This window comes from Bufo bufo, chromosome 7 (assembly GCF_905171765.1).
Source record: "Bufo bufo chromosome 7, aBufBuf1.1, whole genome shotgun sequence".
Lineage (NCBI taxonomy): Eukaryota > Metazoa > Chordata > Amphibia > Anura > Bufonidae > Bufo > Bufo bufo.
In genome coordinates this window covers 215,425,065-215,442,211 of record NC_053395.1, presented here as the reverse complement: position 1 = coordinate 215,442,211, position 17,147 = coordinate 215,425,065, and the positions used below count along the sequence as shown (strand labels likewise).

The window sequence follows — 17,147 nt, the reverse complement described above, 5'->3', positions numbered from 1 at the left end:
GGATTGCACTGCAATTTTGGATATCTTCCCAATACCTTTGAATACATATTAGCGCCATTCATAAATGGATCTTTTCTTTGGTATATGACTTCTCCATTGTGGTTCTTTTCTTTTCTTTTGTATATGTATGCCACTGCTACTGGTTTTTAAGCATTATTTGATATGAAATGAATAAAATATTTATTCAGACTGATCATGTGCTGTGTAGTTATAATGTTTGTTTTGGTGTGAAAAATTCAAATTTAGCTCTATATATATATATATATACACAGCAATTACTCTGTTTGGAGCTAGTGTATTTTGGGGGAGAAAAACCTGTGATGTTACATATCTCAAAACTTCTGCTGATATTTGCACTGTGACCCCCATCATCCTCAGTAAGGAGACTGTTATTCTTCCTGAACAAGCTGGCCTGGTCATGGTCTCCAGCATCCGCCTGCTTCAGCACCTGTCCTCCTGCCTTGCACCCCGCCAGCCATCTACTATAAAGGGCACCCCAGCCACCATCAGGCAGGAGACCCCAAAGTCCAGGGTGTGCCCCTCTATTCACTGCACGCACAGCCCAGGTATTTCTGGAGCAGGGATTAGGCATCATGAGGACTATAACCACCCTTATTTCCACAACCGCTATTCCTATCCTCCATCTCTATTCTATGACTCACAGCGCACCTTCCCAGAGGGCTGGCACACTGCAATATGGTCATATATTTTGGTAACATCTATTTATATTTTAATTGTATTTTTATTTATTTCTTTTTAATTTTATTTATGTTAATTATTTATTTCTTTATAGACAACATATTGGAGTTATTTGACAGAAATATGTCCATAGACTAATACAGTGTTCATCATATACTATGAGGAAGCAGCAGTGGAGCTGCATAGAGCTCTGTTTGTACAGTGGGTAGTGTTGCTATTCTGTCCTAGCTGGACCTCCAGGGGTGCTGTTTCATGTGGTGCAAATCTATGTATAATTTGGGTAAGGCTTTTATATATCAGCCCCGTTTAATTCTTAAAATATTTTTCCTTGGATTATAGAAATAAAGTTTCTCCCTTTAGGTATGCTTAAAGTAGGACTAGGCTTCCATGCTCTTGGCAAGGTTTTCTAAATAGCACGCCTTGTGGTCAGGTATGGTATTGCAGTAGAAACATTTACACGTGGTCAAGATTGTTGGTAACTTTCTGTTAAGGAAAGAAAAACCCAAAATGGTCACTGAAATAACGTGAAACTAACAATGTACTAATAAATAAAAATTTCTTGAAAATCAACTAATGAAAATCAGACATTGCTTTTGAATTGTGGTTCAACAGAATAATAATAAAATTTTTTAAAAAATTATGAAACCAGCCTGGACAAAAATGATGGTCCCCTTAGAAAAGATTGAAAATAATTTGACCACAAGGACAGGTTAAACCAAGGTGTTTCCTGTAATCAGCATCACAGATGTCTTCAAACTTGTATTTAGAAGGTGAAGAGTAGTCACTGTGCTGTTTGGTGTCATGGTGGGTGCCACACTGAGCATGGACCAACGGAAGCTAAAGAGAGAATTGTCTCAGGAGATCAGATAAAAAATATAGACAAACATGGTAAAGGCTAGAAGACCATCTCCAGACAGCTTGATGCTCCTGTTATTACAGCTGCACATATTATTCAGACGTTTAAGGTCTACGGGACTGTAGCCAACCTCCCTGGACGTGGCCACAAGAGGAAAAGTGATAACAAATTGACCAGTGACCATTCATAAATGGAAGGGTACCAACAATTTTGTCCACTTGTGTATAAAGGGTTTAATGTGAAATTTCAAAGAATAACATTTACTTGCATCTAAAATCATTTGTTTTTACTCTTTGATGGACATCCTAATCCTTGAAATGCACAATTTGACATAAAGTAATTGATGTAATTTTCTTATCTTAGCATCTGCACCCAGGACGACATGCCTCTGCATTACCAGTCATGTATGTTGCCAAAAGACTGCGAAGTATCAGAGTGGTCTGAATGGAATGTCTGTTCTAAGAGCTGTCAGCCCGAAGGGACTGTCCTTGGACTGCGAATCAGGAGAAGACATGTCAAGCACATGGCCATTGGAGGAGGGAAACCTTGTCCGGCCCTGGAAGAAGAAGAGGCATGTGAAACAGGAGGACATCAGCTGCCCTGTCTTGGGTATGTCCCTTCTTATCTAAATCCTCTTGTTGTTACTTTTTCACATGCAGCTGGGAAGAGAGAGGGCCTAGTCCAGGTTGGTCACTTACCTCTTGCCACTTGTTGGTCAAGGATTTGTGAAGGACTCCCTCCTATAGAAAACTACAATGCTGGCAAACAAGTGGGTGGAGAATTGGCTTAAAGTTATGCCATGCTTAAAGGGGTTCTCCAGGCTTTTAATATCGATGACCTAGCCTCAGGATAGGTTATCAATATCAGATCTGCGGGGATCCTACACCCAGCACCCCCAGCGATCAGCTATATGAAGGAAAGGCGCACACAATGTGCACGTGCCGTCTACTGTCTCTCTTTCTGCTCGCCGCTGCTTTGCCATAGACATAGCAACAGCGAGCAGTAAGAGAGATGAGAGATGGCACATGGACACTGCGCACGCCTTCCCTTCATACAGCTGATGGCTGGGGGTGATGGGTGTTGGACTCCCGCCGATCTGATATTGATGACCTATCCTGAGGATAGGTCATCAATATTAAAAGCCCAGAGAACCCCTTTAATGTAAACAATTAGTCCATGACAATCTATGTCTAACGCTAGAACCAGCCCTGCACCTCACATGGATCCAGAGATCTCCTCATTCATTGCTCTAATTGCTCTGCTATATTTCTAAAGTAGATCCGCCTGGTGGCAGTTGAAGGATAAAACTGAGCATGTGCAACCACCTTAGATAGCTCTAAACTAATCTGGCGCACAACAGGGCAGAGATGCGCCAGATTAGTTTAGAGCTAGCTAAGGTGGTTTCACAGGCTGGCGCAGACTTCAGCTATAGCTTCAGACACTTTCTACCAAAAGTTATAGTGAATGCGGTGGGTAGGTACGGAGCCCAACTATTTCTGCTAAGTCCCTCCCCTTTTCATTTCATAAAAGTGGCAAGAAGCACAAAAAATGTGCAAATGAATGTGGCGTGCACCATAATCTTCAACTTTTTTATGCCACTTGTGGCGTAAAAAGCTTGATAAATGTCCCTCATGGTGTCACACTCTAATCAGCTAATCAACACAAAACACCTGCAAAGGTTTTCTAAGCCTTTAAAGGGTTTCTGTCACCCCACAAAACTCATATTTTTTTTTTTGGATAGTTATATTCCTTATAGCGCGATATAGGAGAATATAATAGTCTTACTTACTTTCATGCGGCCGATTCTTTAGAAAACGAAGTTTTATAATATGTAAATCAGGGCTCTACCAGCAAGTAGGGCGTCTACTTGCTGGTAGCCGCAGCAGCAATCCGCCCCCTCGCCGTGTTGATTGACAGGGCCAGCCGTGATCTCCTCCTCCGGCCGGCCCTGTCAGTATTTCAAAAATCGCGCGCCTCGCGTCATTCGGCGCAGGCGCTCTGAGATGAGGAGGCTCGTCTCCTCAGCACTCCCTCAGTGCGCCTGCGCCGATGACGTCTTCTCTTTCGGTGATGTCATCGGCGCAGGCGCACTGAGGGAGTTCTGAGGAGACGAGCCTCCTCATCTCAGAGCGCCTGCGCCGAATGACCAGAGGCGCGCGATTTTTGAAATACTGACAGGGCCGGCCGGAGGAGGAGATCACGGCTGGCCCTGTCAATCAACACAGCGAGGGGGCGGTTTTCTGCTGCGGCTACCAGCAAGTAGACGCCCTACTTGCTGGTAGAGCCCTGATTTACATATTATAAAACTTCGTTTTCTAAAGAATCGGCCGCATGAAAGTAAGTAAGACTATTATATTCTCCTATATCGCGCTATAAGGAATATAACTATCCAAAAAAATTAAAAATTTGTTTTGTGGGGTGACAGAAACCCTTTAAATGGTCCCCCAGTCTGGTTCTGTAGGCTACACAATCATGGGGAAGACTACTCACTCGACAGTTGTCCAGAAGACAGTCACTGACACTCCACAAGGAGGCTAAGCCACAAAAGGCAAAGAAGCTGGCTGTTCTGTTCAAGCATATTAAAGGAGAGTTGAGTGGAAGGAAAAAGTGTGGTAGAAAAAGGTGCACAAGCAACAGCCTTTAAATTATTGTCAAGAAAAGGCCATTCAAAAATTTGGGGGAGATTCACAAGGGGCGAACTGCGGCTGGAGTCAGTGCTTCAAGATCCACCACACACCGACGTATCTAGGACATGGGCTACAACTGTCCATTCCTTGTGTGAAGACTCATGACCCAGAGACAATGTCCTGGGCTAAAGAGAAAAAGGACTGGACTGTTCTCAGTGCTCCAAAGTCCTCTTTTCAGATAAAAGTACATTTTATATTTCACTTGGAAATCAAGGTCCTAGAGTTTGGAGGAAGAGTGGAGATGCCACAATCCAAGCTGTTTGAGGTCCAGTGTGAAGTTTCCACAGTCAGTGATGGTTTGGAGAGCCATGTCATCTGCTGGTGTTGGTCCACTGTGTTATATCAAGTCTAGAGATGAGCTAATCGAATCCCACGAAGTGGAATTCGATCCGAATTTCAGGATAAATTCGATTTGCCTCAAAGCTGAAATTTCTTGTGCTTTGTGTTAGCGAATCGATTTAACCTGAAATAGTGTAAAAAACAAAAACAATCATACTTACCTCCTCCATTTGCACGCGATGGGCCGCCAGCCGCCATCTTGATCGAAGATCTCTGCTGAAATCCCATAATCCCGCGCCACGTGAGATTTCGCTCCAGATCTTCAAGCAAGATGGCGGCGGCCGGCCTGTCACACTGTTTTTACACTTAGATGTTGCGATCATGTATAAACGCGGCATCTGAGGGGTACAATGATGGTGGCGGCACTATTGCAGCTCCCTGTCATTGCACCCACTACATACAAAAAAATGTGCTTCGTGACGAAGTGATTCGTCACGAAGTGGATTTTTCTGTAAAATTCAGCGAATAAGCCGAATTGAACTTTTTATAAATTTGCTCATCTCTAATCAAGTCCAAAGTCAGCATAGCCATCTGACAGGAAATTCATGCTTCCCTCTGCTGACAAGCTTCATGGAGATGCTGATTTCATTTTCAAGTGCAGGGGGCGCCTCACCCCAGGGCCCTTTAAGCGACTAGGACTTGTTTCATGACGCCAGTTTCAATGAAGCAACAATGATACTGTGGATGGTAACCAGGTGTAGGAATGCCAGAGTGGCTTAAATGTCCCTTTAAGTGTGCTTGTGCATGTGTCACGGTGTTCCTACCTGGATACGCTGGACCCCAGGCATTGGCCCCAAAGCAATGAAAGGGGGGTTGTTGATGAAGGGGATGATGAAATAAATTGAGTCCAGACCTTGTGATAAAGTTCAATAACAGCTTTACTTGGCATAAATGATTCTTCAAACGGGTTACAGACTTTGTCTTGGTTCCAGCAGGCTTTAGCATTAAAACTCTGGCAGGCAAACTCGTCTCTGCTACATCTGTTTCTCTCTGACTCTGCTGTACTGACAGGCTGACTGTATAACTTAGCTTCCTCTGGATGCTGCAACTTCTCTCTTGGTAGTCTGTCTCTTAAGTATCACCAGGGAACTCTACTTCCTGGCTTCTGAGGCTCTAAGCTGTGGCCTCCATATCCAGCAGGGCTGAAGGTGCTCTAGCTGGCACGTGGCCCTGCACAACCTCCCTTAGCAGGGGGTAAGCTGGAACAATTAACTAGAACTCCACCCTTCCTGTAGCAAGTGGGACATGCCCACCACACCACAGAGTGGTGGGGTTAGAATGGAAAAGAAGGTTCCACTCTATGTAACTATAGCTCTGCCTTGTTTGCTGCCACCTGCTGGTGGCAGAGGCACATTACCTTTGAACATAACAGTTACATTAGAAACAGGAATGCACACTGTTTGGACCTGGAATAAATAAATAAATACACAAGATGACATGAGGTTAACCAATAAAGACAGAAGCGGGGTGCAGAAGTGGTAATGTCACTGTGGGGCGTTACACAAGCAGGACTCAGCACATGCCCACACTGCCAAAAGTGCTAATAACTGGTGTAATAACTACGGTATCAATGTGCTTGATTGGCCAGAAATCTCGCCTGACCTAAACCCCATAGAGAAGTTGAAAGACACCAGACCCAACAACGCAGGCGAGCTGAAGGCCGCTATCAAAGCAACCTGGGCTTCCATAACACCTTGGCAGTGCCACAGGCTGATCGTCTTATGCCACATTGCCGTATAATTTTCTGAGATCCTGACTTTTGGGTTTTCATTAGCTCTAAGCCATAATTATTAACAGTAAAAGAAACAGACACTGGTAACAGATCGCTCTGTGTGTATCGGATCCATAGAATATATGTGCTTTACGTTTTTTAACTGAATTACTGAAATAAATTATGTTTTGGATGATATTCTAATTTATTCAGATGCTCTAATATATATATATATATATTATTATTATTATTATTTTTAACCTATTGATTGCAATTAGTGATATTTGATTCGCCACATTTCACAAAGAAATTCAATTTGCGGCAAATTACTTCATCACAAAGCACATTCTTTTGTATGTAGCGGGTGCAATGGCGGGGAACGGCGATCATGCCCCCCCCCATAATTGAACCCCTCAGATGCTGAGTTAATCAATGATCACAGCATCTGAGATTAAGGGCTCATGCACACAAGTGTATTTTCTTTCTGTGTCCGTTCCGTTTTTTTTTTTTTTGCTGGCCGTATGCGGAACCATTCGCTTTAATGGATCAGCATTTCAATGGGTCAGCAAAAAAAATAGAACATGTCCTATTATTGTCTGCATTACGGACAAGGATAGGACTGTTCTATTAGGGGCCGGCTGTTCCGTTTCTCAAAATACAGAATGCACACGGACGACATTCGTATTTTTTTTCAGATCCGATTTTTTGGCGGACTGCAAAATACATACGGTCGTGCGCATGAGTCCTAAAATGAAGATCTTTCAAGGGTTAATCCGGTTTTTAAAAAATACATACTCACCTTATGGGTTGCTCGTGGAGAGGCTGTCACGGCCATCTTGATTGAAAACACAGCACAAAATCTCATGACGTCACTGCGCCCAGCCAGGGCGGTGACGTGGTCACCCAGCGCAAGATTTTGCGTGGTATCTTTAATCAAGATGGCCAGGACAGCCTCTCCCCAAGCAAATGGATGAGGTCAGTGTGTATGATATTATATTTATTATTATTATTTGCCACCATTTTAAGAAAAATGGCTTTGCGCCAAATCTAATTTTTCCTTAAATTTGGATGGAAGTCAATTCGTTTGGCTTCGATTCGCTCAACACTAATTACAATGTATTCTACGCTTATAGCGCGGTAGTACGAGCACAATGCATAGATGACAGGCCGCTTAGAAATTGGGCCCGTGTCCCGCTGTCACAGACATACTCTTGCGCATCAGATTTAGATCAATTACATTGTTTCCTCGCAGCCAATAACGCTGCCAGTAACAGACTTCACAGCAAAGACCCATCAACAGGACCAGTCCAGGACGACAACTGGAACCTGGCATTGACTTCACAGCAGCCCGGATTAACCCACTAATACTCTTAGGCAGTAACCCTGCTGAGAAATGCCAGGGCTTCCAGATTGGCAGGCCAGGCTTTCTGCTGATGCCATTCTTTTACCTTTTAGTTTCAGATAGTATTTAGAGAGGACCTGTCACCACTCCTGACATGTCTGTTTTAATGTACTCCCCATGTGATAACAATTCTGGAGCATCTATTCTTATGGCTCTGTGATGTGCCGTTCCTTTATTATTCCTGCTAGAAGTTAAGAATGAATTATATTGAAGTGACACTAGTGACAGTGACCCAATCTGAGTGTGTACCGTTAATAACCACCCTCTGTTTTCTATTACTGAGCCAGTTACTTACCCACTTACAGACGTTTTCTCCCAGTCCGAGCATTCTCATTTTAGATACTAACCTTTTATGTGGTACAGTGTCAAATGCTTTGGAGAAGTCCAGATACACGACATCCATTGATTCTCTGCTGTCAAGTCTAGAACTTACCTCCTCATAGAAACTGAGTAAATTAGTCTGACATGACCGATCCCTCACGAAGCCATGCTGATATGGCGTTATTTGCTTATTTCCGTTGAGATCCTCCAAGATAGCATCTCTCAGAAAACCTTCAAACAGTTTACCCACAACAGATGTTAAACTTACCGACCTATAGTTTCCAGGCTCTGTTTTTGGACTCTTTTTGAATATTGGCACCACATATGCCACGCGCCAATCCTGTGGGACATTCCCTGTCAGTACAGAGTCTGCAAATATCAGAAATAAGGGTCTGGCTATGACATTACTTAATCCCCTTAGGATACGGGGGTGTATGCCATCCGGTCCTGGCGATTTGTCTATTTTAATCTTTTTAAGTCGCTGTTGTACTTCTTCCTGGGTCAGACAGGACACTTTTTTTATTTATTTTTTTATTTAACATCTTTATTACTATACAAACAGTACACAAAAATATAATTAGAAATTAGTATACATTTTTCAAACCCCCTTATTTTTTCCCCCCATCTCTTTCCCCCCCTTAATCCCCCCCAGCATGTGATGCGTGAACCCCCGCCTCCCCCCACAGCCCCCTTGAAAAAGATAAGGAGACAGGACACTTTTAATGGGGAATTTACTTTTACATTCTGCATTTCATCAGATTTTTTTGTTTATTTTACTCCGTGAATACAGTGGAGAAAAAAAATATTTAATAGCTTTGCTATTTTCTCATTGCTCTCTGCAACCCCCCCCCCACTCTTTAAAGGGCCGACACCTTTAGATTTATACTTTTTACAATTTATATAATTGAAGAACATAGGGTTACTTTTACTCTCTTTGGCAATTCATCTCTCTGTCTCTAGTTTGGCTGCTTTTATTTGTCTTTTACATATTCTATTTGTTTCCTTATAGAAGAAGAAGGATATACATACAATTAAAGAGGATCTAGTAAGAAGGACATACACAGAAGTAAAGATGATATAGTAATAAGGATATACACACAAAGAAGATATAGTAAGAATACACAAGTAAAGAGGATATAATAACAAGGATATACATACAAGTAAGGGCTCATGCGCACGACCGTTGTTTTGGTCCGCATCCGAGCCGCAGTTTTTGTGGCTCGGATGCGGACCCATTCACTTCCGTTGCTCCGTTCGGTGGCCCCGCAAAAAAAAATATAACATGTCCTATTCTTGTCTGTTTTGAGGACAAGAATAAGCATTTCTACAATGGGCCGCCCATTCCGTTCCGCAAATTGGGGAAGGCACACAGGCTGCTTCAGTTTTTTGTGGATCCGCAAAAAATGGAACAGTCGTGTGCATGAGGCCTATAGATGATATAGAAAGAAGGATATAGACAAAAGAATAAATAGTAAAAAGGAGATACACAAGTAAAAAGGATATAGTAAGGATATAGCAGAAGTAAAGATTATATAATAATAAGAATACACACACAAGAAGATATAATAAGGATACACAAGTAAAGAGTACAGTATATAAGAAGCTTTTTAACTGATGGCGAAGCTTGGGTTGGGCTCTGAGGTTGCGTCCATCCGTTGGTTGTGGTCACCTGCTTATTCAGGATTGGCAATATTAGGCTGGATGCCGCCTGTTGCAATTCTGAACATATATATATATATATTTTATGTGAACATTTTTTGTATTACATTAAATAAAATACTTTTTTGGCTGTCAGGCGCATTTTCACAGTCTACAAACACAGTTTTAATTTCCGTAATCTCTTTTCTTCTGTTGCCTAAAATTATAATGTGATGGCTTCCCCGCTCTGCAGCCTAATGTACGATAAGTGCTTAATAATGGATTTTATGCAGTCTATTAAACATGGTAAACATTACTTCTCCTCCAGGAAGATGGATTTATTGAGAAGTTAAAAGAGATAACAAGTTATTGTGCTTATTGATTAGAAATGAAAAGTTGTAATTTCAGAAATTGTTGGCATTTTTATTTAATTTTTTTTTAAATATTAGTGATATGGGAGATACTGCATCTCTGCCGGGAGGGACTGTAAAAACATTTTAATTTTTCGCTTTTGTATTTGTCTGCTGGAGATAATGTATAATAAACTGTGCACGTCAATCACCCCTGACTCATGACTCTATAGAAACAGCAAGAGCTACAGGGGTGAGGAAAGACAGCCATAAGAGGCCTCTTTGCTTGCATAACATATTTTCCAGACAGTAGAACACACTGGCTTTTTCTTGTGGTCAAGGGTAGTGTAGGGGTTAATGACAGTTCCCTTTATAGTTTGTGTTAGTAAATCAGTAAATGCCAGCTTCTCTGGTGGTCTAGGCTAGTAAAGGGGTTAATGCCAACAAAGGAAGTGGTGTAAAGTATTGGGTTAAATGTTAGCTTCCTTGATAGTCTAGGATATTGAAGAGGCTAATGCCTACTTCTTGGTGGTCTAGGATAGTTGAGGAATTAAAGAGGACCTGTCACCTCTCCCGACTTGTCTGTTTTAGTAGTTACTTGCATTCGTCATGTAATAACAATTCTGGAGCATCTATTCTTATGACTCTATGCTGTGCCTTTCTTCTACTAGAAGTTTATGGATAAAAGTACAGGTGAAAGTTACCAGCTGGGCGTGTGTCCTTGCACAGTCTTACACTCGCAGCACTGACTGGATATTGTCAGACTGTACAGGGACACATCCCCCAGATGGTAACACCCATATGTACCTTTATCCATAAACTTCTAGCAAGAATAGTAGAAGAAAGACACTACATTGGGTCAAAAGAATGGATGTTCCTGAATTGTTATTACATGGGGAATGCAACTAGCTACTAAAATAGATAAGTCAGGGGCGGTGACAGGTCCTCTTTAATGCCCGCCTCACTTGTAGTCTAGGGCAATGCAGGGGTTAATGTTTATTTCTCTAGTGCTCTGTGGTAGTGGTTTGGTAAATTTTAACTTCCTGGTTGCCCCAAGGTAATGGGGTAGTCATGGTATAGGGTTTAATAACTTCTTCCCTGGTGGTGAAGGGAGGTGGAAAGGTAAATGATTGCCTCCATTGTGGTCTAAGATAGTTGCAGAGTTAATTCTGGAGTAGATTATGATGGTGGCCCAAGCCCACCACTGCATGTTCATTCACCTGTGGTACAGACCTGTGTGCTCTCCTCCGCCTCCCTGCGCTCTCCTTCCAGGTCCTCTGTCTTAGGAGTCTCCGCGGTTGTTAAAAGCCCAGTGTATGCACCCTTAATCTTCCCTGTCTTATTGCTGGTTACTTCTGGGTGTTTAAGGTGTCCTCCCCTTCAGATTCCTAGCTTGCTAGTGTTCCAATGAAGGTGTGCTTATCTGTTTGCTCGTGTACTGTACCTCGGCCTGTTCATTGACTTTAATCATTCTCTGCCTATAGCCTGACTACTGTATTGAACCATTGCTGCCTGCCCTGACCTTGGATCAGTTTCACGGATACACACAAACTCTGCCTGCCATGACCTAGGCCTGTCTTCTGAGTATGATCATTGCCTGTCGCCTCAGAGCTTTGCACCAGCGTTTTTCCCCCATGGGTCAGCTGCCAAGTAAACTGTGGCTATCTCAAGATGTAGTGGCACGGTGGCTCCCCCTGCAGGGAAGACCAAATCCCTGTATAGGGAATAAAGGGTGAAAACCAGGGGAATGCTGGGATAACGCCCTTAGGGATAGCCGGTTAGTTGGCACATTGGTTCCACACTCACTGCCCATTACAAAATAATAGACAAAGAGGAGTTAATTTTTGTCACATTTAGGCCAGAAATACAGCTTTTTGCTTACTGGGGTGAAAAAACCCTCTGATATACTGCACATCTGGGATTAGACGTGCATAAGTTACTGTGAAATTTAGGCCACAAAAACCGCTGTCATAAAGAGTTTTAAAAAAAAAAAAATTACGTGCAATACCCTACATCAGTGTTTTTGATGGCGGTTAATTATTTTTAACAGACTTAACCACTCACTTTACTTTGCTTGGTGAACGCTAACTATGAGGCAAACATCTAATAAGGGACGCGGTCATGGTGGTGGTGTTGGTGGAGCCTCTGGTGCAGGGAGAGGACGTGGCCATTCTGCCACAGCTACATGTCCTACTGAACCTACTACCTCAGGTCCCAGTAGCACAAGGCGAAGGCAGGGGAGGAGGAAGAGGTCGCCAACGCAGCTGTGTCAGCGCCAGCACCTCAGAAGGCAGGGTTAGCATGGCCGACATGTGGAAAAGCTTTGTCACCTCGCCGCAACAACCGGCCCCAACTGCTGATATAGAGCGTGTTAGCAGGAGGCAGCATTTGAACAACATGGTTGAACATTACCTGTGCACACGCCTACACGTACTGACTGATGGTTCTGCCCCATTCAACTTCTGAGTCTCCAAATTGTCCACATGGCCAGAGCTTGCCCTGTATGCCTTGGAGGTGCTGGCCTGCCCTGCAGCCAGTGTACTCTCTGAACGTGTATTTAGCACGGCAGGAGGCGTCATTACAGACAGACGCAGCCGCCTGTCCAAAGCCAACGTGGACAAGCTCACGTTTATTAAAATGAACCAGGCCTGGATCCCTCAGGACTTGTCTGTACCTTGTGCAGAATAGACAGTTCTAACAGCCTCAACCATCCATCCTTGTACTCAAGTGCACTTATTCCTTTTTTTTTTTTTATATGTCCCAATATTTTGGGGGATACCCCTATGTAAAAATGCTAAATAACACACATCTGTGTTGGTTACCTATTCCTCCCTCGCCGCCGCTTCCACCTAGACCACCACGTGAGACTACACATCCACCCATTCACTGCCTCCTCAACCTCTTCCTCCTATATCATTCCTAATTTAATTTTTTTTACAGTCTTTTATGTTTTTTTATTTGTTTCCCTATTCACATTTGTTTGCAGAGCACTTGTATGCTCTTAAGCACATTTTGCTGCCTTTTGCAGACCTCTAGCTCTTTCCATGACATTTTTACAGCCATTTTAGTGCTCAACAGTTCGGGTCCCCATTGACTTCAATGGGGTTCGGGTTCGGGGTCAAGTTCGGGTCCCGAACCCGAATTTTTTTTCAAGTTCGGCCGAACCTGCCGAACCCGAACATCCAGGTGTCTGCTCAACTCTAGTCTACAGTAATTAATAGGTTAATGTTTACTTCCCTGGTTGTCTAGAGTAATGAACAGTTTAATGTTTACTTTTCTGGTGGTCTAGAGTATTTAACAGGTTAATGTTTACTTCTCTGGTGGTTTAGAGTATTTAACAGGTTAATGTTTACTTCCCTGGTGGTCTACAGTAATTAATAGGTTAATGTTTACTTCTCTGGTGGTCTAGAGTAATTAATAGGTTAATGTTTACTTCTCTGGTGGTCTACAGTAATTAATAGGTTAATGTTTGCTTCCCTGGTGGTCTAGAGTAATTAAAAGGTTAATGTTTACTTCTCTGGTGGTTTAGAGTAATTAATAGGTTAATGTTTACTTCTCTGGTGGTCTAGAGTAATTAATAGGTTAATGTTTACTTCTCTGGTGGTCTACAGTAATTAATAGGTTAATGTTTACTTCTCTGGTGGTCTAGAGTAATTAATAGGTTAATGTTTACTTCTCTGGTGGTCTAGAGTAATTAATAGGTTAATGTTTACTTCCCTGGTGGTCTAGAGTAATTAATAGGTTAATGTTTACTTCTCTGGTGGTCTAGAGTAATTAATAGGTTAATGTTTACTTCCCTGGTGGTCTAGAGTAATTAATAGGTTAATGTTTACTTCTCTGGTGGTCTATAGTAATTAATAGGTTAATGTTTACGTCTCTGGTGGTCTAGAGTAATTAATAGGTTAATGTTTACTTCCCTGGTGGTCTAGAGTAATTAATAGGTTAATGTTTACTTCCCTGGTGGTCTAGAGTAATTAATAGGTTAATGTTTACTTCTCTGGTGGTCTAGAGTAATTAATAAGTTAATGTTTACTTCCCTGGTGGTCTAGAGTAATTAATAGGTTAATGTTTACTTCTCTGGTGGTGGTCTAGAGTAATTAATAGGTTAATGTTTACTTCCCTGGTGGTCTAGAGTAATTAATAGGTTAATGTTTACTTCCCTGGTGGTCTAGAGTAATTAATAGGTTAATGTTTACTTCTCTGGTGGTCTAGAGTAATTAATAGGTTAATGTTTACTTCCTTGGTGGTCTAGAGTAATTAATAGGTTAATGTTTATGTCTCTGGTGGTCTAGAGTAATTAATAAGTTAATGTTTACTTCCCTGGTGGTCTAGAGTAATTAATAGGTTAATGTTTACTTCTCTGGTGGTGGTCTAGAGTAATTAATAGGTTAATGTTTACTTCCCTGGTGGTCTAGAGTAATTAATAGGTTAATGTTTACTTCCCTGGTGGTCTAGAGTAATTAATAGGTTAATGTTTACTTCCCTGGTGGTCTAGAGTAATTAATAGGTTAATGTTTACTTCCCTGGTGGTCTAGAGTAATTAATAGGTTAATGTTTACTTCCCTGGTGGTCTAGAGTAGCAGTGAAATGAAAATGTCTGATTAATAGCAGTTAGTGCACTGAGACTGGGGGAGGGGAAGCTATAAATAGCCATTACTAATATATTCTCTAATAACAGTAGTTACACTGAACTATTCCATCACGAGCTCTCCTCTGAGATTTGGCGGCCATATTTCTTCCCTGATCCTTATTAATAATTAGCAGGAGTAGACGAGAATAGTATCAGCCACAGTGAGCGCCAATTAGAATGATATCTGCAGTGAAACCTGTTCCAGAGATGAAGAATTCTCACAAGTGACATTTTGTCTAAAACAAATTCCTAATTTTTGGAGTAATGCAGAATCTGCATGGGGCCAAATAATGCTACACTGTATAGAAACCTTCCATTATGCCAGGTGTTTGTAACTGACTTGCTGCCTCATCTCCACTTTGCCCGCCTTTGACTTGCCCCCACCAGTGTCCACATGACTTTAGGTTCAGATCATCCCTAGAAAGGTTTCGGGAGATAGGCAATTATACTTTGTGTGTCTTTAAGTAGCTGGTTGGTTGGATTTATATACAGTACAATAAAACCCATCACAGCCGGTCGGTCACCTTCCGTATTTTCTTTTGTACTGGTTGTGATTGATCATTACCCAAGGAGGTAACTACAGTATAGGGGTCAGGAGTAGGGATGAGCAAACTTCATATTTTGAAGTTCAAGTTCGTGTTCAGGTTGGGGTAAATGCTGAATTGCGTTATGGATTCCATTACCACGGACCATAACGCAATTCCATGCCTTTATAGGCATTCCATTATTCATTCTATCATAATAGAAGTCTATGGGCTCCGTTATGCAGGGGAGTCCTTTCCTGAAGGCATTCCGTTATGGAATTGTGTGATGGTCCGTGGTAACGGAATCCATAACACAATTCAGCATGTACCCCAACCTGAACAAGAACTCGAACTTCATATATGGAGTTCGCTCATCCCTAGTCAGAAGCAACATATGCAGCCCAAGCCTTGGAGTCGGAGGGCGGCCAAAGGCTCCTCTACAGAGACACCAGGATTAAAAATGTCAAATAGCAGGTGGGGCCCTGCTACACATTTTGCTTTGGAGTTTAATAGTTACAAGATGCCCCCTTTATCCTGTCCATTGCTTGTTGTATCTTATGTCTACCTGTATATTACAGTAATGTGCGGAACAGAAGGAAGACGTCTCAGTGACTATTTGCAAAAGGCCATGTTACCTTCTACATCTGCAGGGTTATGGTACAGATCGTGTCCGGCATCTAAAGGCTTGAATTTACTGTTTATCTTCAGAGGCAGTATTATAGTAGTTATATTCTTGTACATAGGAGGCTGTATTATAGTAGTTATATTCTTGTACATAGGAGCAGTATTATAGTAGTTATATTCTTGTACATAGGGAGCAGTATTATAGTAGTTATATTCTTGTACACAGGAGGCAGTATTATAGTAGTTATATTCTTGTACATAGGAGGCAGTATTATAGTAGTTATATTCTTGTACATAGGAGGAGTATTATAGTAGTTATATTCTTGTACATAGGAGCAGTATTATAGTAGTTATATTCTTGTATATAGGAGGCAGTATTATAGTAGTTATATTCTTGTACATAGGAGCAGTATTATAGTAGTTATATTCTTGTACATAGGAGCAGTATTATAGTAGTTATATTCTTGTACATAGGAGGCAGTATTATAGTAGTTATATTCTTTATCAAATTTCTTTTTATTTGAGAAAAATACACAGTCATGTAGAGAGTCATGCATCTTGTGTCCAGACGCAGCTGGATAAGTGAATATTCAGCAAACACATTATATTCAAAATGATTGCATACACGACTTCAGATAATGGAGTGAAATATGCAAACAAATATCTGACGAGGGGGGGGGGCTATAACAAGACAAAGGAAGGTGGGTTGGGGGAGAGAGGGGAGGGGAAGAGTTGGATGTCAATCAAAATCTTAAGTCAAGACATATCTAAGCCTAGAATTTGCGGTATAGCTTCCAGGGAGACCATAGTTTTACAAAAACTGCTCTCGATTGATTTTCCCAGTGGGCTAGTTCTTCAAACCGATATAGTTGGTCAATTTTTTCCGTCCACATCAAGAACGAGGGAGCTGATTCATTTTTCCACAATAGAGGGATCAGCAGTCGAGCTGCTGTAATAAGCATGGTTTGTAGGTTATACTTTGAGGGGGTAAGCGTGCCATTTGGACACCAGAGCAGCAGGAGTTTTGCGTCTAAGGTAATCTGGCTATTACATATCCTGTTTATAGCTGCTTCTACTTCAACCCAAAACGGTTTTATTTTCTCGCAGCTCCACCAAATATGAGATAAAGAACCAATATCTCCTCCACACCTCCAGCAACCGTTTGGGATAGCGGGATTGAGCTTGTGAAGGAATTCCGGTGTCTTATACCATCTTGTAAGTAATTTATAAGAGTTTGCCTGTATTCTAATACAACGGTTGAAACCATGTGAGTGTGTGAGGATGAAGGCTTTTTCAGGTTCTGAAAGGGACAGGGACAGCTCCTTCTCCCAGGCTGCAAGGAACCACAGATCTGGAGGTGCGGAGG

The 17,147-nt window shown here is 41.9% G+C and overlaps 1 protein-coding gene across 1 annotated transcript in view; it reads left to right on the top strand.

Annotated features, from left to right (window-relative positions):
• Window positions 1–17,147, top strand: part of THSD7B (thrombospondin type 1 domain containing 7B) — a 594,761-nt gene that overhangs the window by 224,448 nt on the left and 353,166 nt on the right. Inside the window, 1 exon segment of the mRNA XM_040440450.1 lies at window positions 1,919–2,164. Coding sequence (XP_040296384.1) covers window positions 1,919–2,164 — 246 coding nt within the window.